At 46.7% G+C, this 5,221-nt stretch overlaps 1 protein-coding gene across 1 annotated transcript in view; it reads right to left on the minus strand.

The window, feature by feature from the left end:
- The window catches only part of gata2b (GATA binding protein 2b), a gene marked incomplete in the record, with an annotated part of 9,207 nt that extends 4,207 nt beyond the window's left edge, over positions 1–5,000 (minus strand). The window contains 3 exon segments of the mRNA XM_066697633.1: positions 1,672–2,268; positions 3,693–4,361; positions 4,742–5,000. Of these exon segments, the coding sequence (XP_066553730.1) occupies positions 1,672–2,268; positions 3,693–3,927 (832 nt within the window).
- Positions 5,001–5,221: the final 221 nt, after the last annotated feature.

Below are 5,221 nucleotides of genomic sequence, written 5' to 3' on the forward strand. Positions count from 1 at the left end.
GTCCTGCCCTGCGCATGAAGTCATTATTAACACGTCAGTGTTTGAGAGTGTGTGTGTAAATATAAGAGCAGAAGCATATATTTACTGTGAATAATTAAATACTAGCATAAGAAACAAATACTAATAATAATACTAATAATAATAATAATAATAATAATAATAATAATAACAGACAGGTCAATCGAATACTTGCTCGGGGGGGTTTGGCTCAGTATTTGCACGGCGGTGAAGCCGCTGACCGGTCGGCTGTGTTTGTCTGACAGGGTCACCGCGGACCGGCCTGGCGCGGACAGACGGGCGGACACGGCGCTGCCGGGCTTAGGGGTGTTGTGAACTCAGCTGAAGTGCATATGGGCCTGAGTGAGAAAAGCTTTTATTTCTGTCTAAAATCAGATCCCTTCATCAGGACAGAACTCAAACACTAGCACACACAGCACACGCAACTGTCTCAGACACAAACACGTAACTTTCATACAAACAACACGACTCTCTCTCTCTCTCTCTCTCTCTCTCTCTCTCTCTCTCTCTCTCTCTCTCTCTCTCTCTCTCTCACACACACACACACACACACACACACACACACACACACACACACACAATCAAAAGTAAACATCAGAGACCGCAGTATATCTGTCCAGGCAATCAGCACGCAACGAATACCCAAAATTCAGTTTCAGATATATTTTGGTAAACTCACCAAAACACCACAACATATAGTTTTTTTTATTATTATTGTTGTTTTTTTTTATTATTATCCAGATAAACAATCAGATTTTGAATAAAAAATAAACGGAAAATATAAAATATTAAATATGTTAGAGAATCGTTCATTTAAAAAAAACGTTACTAAATTGCACGTATATGTTTTAATTTTGTTTAATGTCACGCCATTTTAAAATACGGTTTAATGTATTATATGTGTGTGTTTAAAAACATCAGATACACATGCACATCTCAAAAACATAATTAAAGACCTAAACATTAAGAGGGGGTTATTATTATTATTATTATTATTATTATTATTATTATTACGGTGGTTGTTGATATTTTTCACAGCTATGTGTCGAGTCTATCAAGTTGAAAATGTTCAAGAAGAAAAAAAGCAAATGCGTGGAGACATTTTTAAAATAGCTGGCTCTGCTGAAGTGGGTTTTAACCATCACAAAGCAGGCCGGGCCGGGGCCACATTCCTCCGCACGCCTCTCGTCAGGGGAGAGGACAGAGCAAGACAGCTGTCATGAAAATCACATGAAAATGAGTCTCTGACGTTTTTGCATAAGGTGTTATTTTACTGTTGAAGCGCAGCCTGAACACAGACAGAACAAGAGGTGAATTGATTCAGGGACGGCCTGCCACAGTAATTACACACTGTCACTTGAAACAGTATTATTAGTAGTAGTAGTTGTATATTGTAAGTGGCCACAGTAACCAAATATAAAATACAATACAAATAACGGTCATTTTAAATTATTCTACTGTGTTTAAACTGAAAACTGTGGCTACTTGTCTATACTGCTGTAAGACTAGTGCACACTCGCATGTATTATTATTACGAGTCTCAAACAATTACCAGTTTTTTGTGACTTTCCAAAACTCGCACAGCAGACTTGTGTCACACCCGTTCAATTTAAATCTTCACTTCAACACCGAACACTTTAGAGCCAAACTCACCTGAACACGACCGGGTTTTGCTTTTCATTTTCGGCGTGAAGCTGGACGAGGCGCCGCCGAGCAGGCTGCCCGGGTGGAAGAGGCTGCCGCCGTAGTCGTGCGCGGAGGGCAGGGAGTAGGGGTAGGTCGGGATGGGGTGGTGTGTGGAGGGGGTCTGGGCGCCCATGGAGGCCAGGCTGGTCCGCAGCGGGCTGGAGCCCTCCATCTTCATTCCCTCGGATAGAGACACTTGGTACTTAATGGACTCCTTCTCGTCCAGCCGGGCGGAGGCCGAGGACGGAGAGGCGGCCCCGGGGTCGGGGGACACGTCCTTGGGCGGGGTGGGGGGGAAGCTGTAGAGGTGAGGACTGGAGTGCGAGGCCGGGGTGAGCGACGACACCGAGCCCGTGCTGGCGGAGCTGCTGCCCGTGTACACCGCCGAGAGCCCCCCCGGGCCCCCGGAGCTGCCGGGGTGCAGGCCGGGCTTGGAGAAGTGGCTCACCGCCCAGGCGTTGTGATGGTGGGCAGCGGAGAGCGCTGCCTTGCCGCTGTCTAGCCACGGGATCCCCGGGCTGTGGATGAGGTGGGGCCGGCAGACCTGGCTCCCGGTGAGGCGAGCTGGAAAAAGTTGGTGAGACATTTATTTTTCGTTTTGAAATCGACTTCCTCCTATATATATATATATATATATATATATATATATATATATATATATATATATATATATATATATATACATACAACACACACACACATATATATATATATATATGCTTCTTTTCTTTACAACAACTTCCAGTCCACATTGAAGTTACATTGGTATTTGAAGAGGGACAAATATTTATGTTTGAAGCCAGTCTCCCAGTCCTGGTGAAGCTCTCTAACCTGTGAGCGAGATCCCAGTGCCAGGAGAAAGGAGAGGCACAAAGCGAGCTGTGGCACCGATGCAACTCCTCAAAAACAACAGCGCGCTGAAGATTCACAGACAACTGTATGCGAGCGTTTGAAGCGAATACAAAAACGTGGAAAAAAGGTTATGAATGGTCTTTTTGTTCTGTGCAGTCCATGCGTAATTTCCCCTCTGTTTTATGCAATTTGTTTTTTAGCGCTTGAGACTGAAATACCCAGCCATAAAAAACAGCACATGAGCGCAGAGCAGCGGCGAGGGACAGCGCAGCCCCGGGCAGCGAGCGCAGACGAGCCGGGCCAGGGAGACACGACGCTCCGCACAAATACTCCCAATATTATTAGCGATTTTCGTTTTGATTTCATATCCGGGAAGTGCTTCTCCGTGTGAACTGTTCTCTCTCTCTTTTTTTGTTTTGTTTTGTTTTGGAAGAAGAAAGCCCCTGTCCCGTTTGAATGGGTGAAGTGACTTAAACTTCCTCTCTCTCTCTCTCTTTCAATCTCTCTCTCATATTTCCATTCTCAGTTTGATCTTTCTTGGTATTTTTTTCTCCCCACGGTCGTTTCCTTTTCAAACAAATTTCCTGGTACTGTGTTGGAAGTTTCGTTATCATTATTATTATTATTATTATGATTATTATTATTATCATCAACATACTATTAATATAATTATAATTATTGTTATTTGTGTTGCATTGTCATGAATTAACCTTATGCAGGTGGGAAAGAGTCAGAGTATGGCGCTGATGAAAGTGATTTTCACAGTCTCGGACTCGTTATTATTATTATTGTCGGATACAGCAGGCTTTCTTATTCTAATACACAGTTTACAGAATATATTGTACATTGTGTGTGATTTTCTCTTATGCTTTCTAGGCTGTTTATTTAAAGTATTGCACTCTAGATAAAATATAAATAAGAAGCTAACCATAATAATAGTAATAAGCAAATTAATTAAGACCGCAAAACGGCAGATCTACAAACGCTCATTATGTAACAGTTTAGCTGAAGCATTTAATCAGATTTTATATAATGTTTTTAAAAATATTGCATTTAATTGCATTTAATTAAAATAAAATAAACCAAAGCAAAGACACGTCAGAAGCAGCACAATAGCGGTAGTGTGCGGGTCTTACCGTGCGCCTGGCTGTAGGACACCCGGGCCCGGGCGTGCGCCGGGTTGGGGTAGTAGGGGTTGCCCTGCGAGTCCAGGTGGTTGAAGAACACGTCCACCTCGTCCGGGGGCAGCAGCTGCGCCGCGGGCTCCATGTAGTTGTGGGCCAGCCCTGGGTGGTGAGAGTCCGGGTGCTGTCCGTTCAAAACGTGGTGGTGGTGCGTCATCCACCGCGGCTGGTCGGCAGCTACTTCCATGTCGCGGGCGGTGCTGTTGTGGTTGTTATACTGTTGTTATAATATGGTAATTATAATGTGCACCGGGCCGACTCCTCTCCCAGCCTCTCTGTCCAAACAAACCAGCCGAGAAACCAACAGACAAATGAACAACAAAAAACTAACTCCTTCTTTCGGTTGTTACTTTTCTTCCTCTCTTTTTCTTTTTCTTCCTTCCTCCTTTATTTCCTTCTCCCTCTTTCACTCTGTGGTGAACCGTTGAAGAAGAATAAGAAGAAATAGAAGAATAAGAAAATCAACTTGTATAGTCCGGATTAAAGACAAAAAAGTTGCAATGTGTCTGAGCAGACAGAGAGCGGGTCTCTGGCCTCTCTCTCTCCGTCGCTGTGCCGGAGGTGAAGTCGGGTGAAGGGCTCTCCTCAGACGGGCGTCGATGCTCCGTGTCAGGCGGACACCTGTAGGCACAAGATGAAGCTGTTACCGCACTGGCTCGCCGCCCCTCCGCTGTGACCCGTCTCTCCGCACACAGACTCACAGCGTCCGCCACAAACTCGCCACAGGCCCTGGCCGCTGCTCCCGCTGTGTCGAGTGTGTCGTGTTTGTAAGATGCCTGACACCAGCTGCCCCCCTCCTCTACCCCCCAGATGAGCACATTTCTGGCCGCATCACTCGAGTCATTCTAGGAACTTCATTCCCTTCAACCATTATGTAAGGACACAAATACAACACTCACAAACAGCGGCACACACAACAATGCGAAAGTTACACACCTGCAAGCTTTTTAAATATTGATCATATCTGTCAATGTTACTTTTTAAATATTACTGATACTTACGAATTGTTTGAGCATAAGTTGTTTTGAAGCATGCCCCCCTGCTCTCTCTAACTCTCTTTGTCTCTCTCGTTTCTCTCGTTCTTTTTAATCCTGTTTCTATGCGTTTGAGGAGACGGGGTCAGTGCGGCTCCGAGGGTCGTGTCCTGCCTGCGTGCAGCTGCAGGGGGTCTCGGCTCGGCCGGTGGCGCAGCGGTGCAGCAGCTCAGTGCGGGGCGGCGGGCAGCTGCGCGACTGTCAGCCCCGGCGCCAGGCTGTGCGGTGTCATGCCTGCGGGGGCGTGTCCCGGGCCCGCCAGTGACCCCCGCCCTCCAGCCAATCAGCGCTCACGCACGCCGCCGTCGGCCGCTCGCCCCGCCCCCACCTGCATATCCACGCGCCCGATTCCCACTCAAAACACACGCGCGAGTCACGACCCCCGACCCCCCTCTCTCTCCCCCTCTCTCCCTCTCTCTCCCCCTCTCTCCCTCTCTCTCCCCCTCT

The sequence above is a fragment of the Amia ocellicauda genome, chromosome 3 (assembly GCF_036373705.1).
Source record: "Amia ocellicauda isolate fAmiCal2 chromosome 3, fAmiCal2.hap1, whole genome shotgun sequence".
In the NCBI taxonomy this organism is placed as follows: domain Eukaryota; kingdom Metazoa; phylum Chordata; class Actinopteri; order Amiiformes; family Amiidae; genus Amia; species Amia ocellicauda.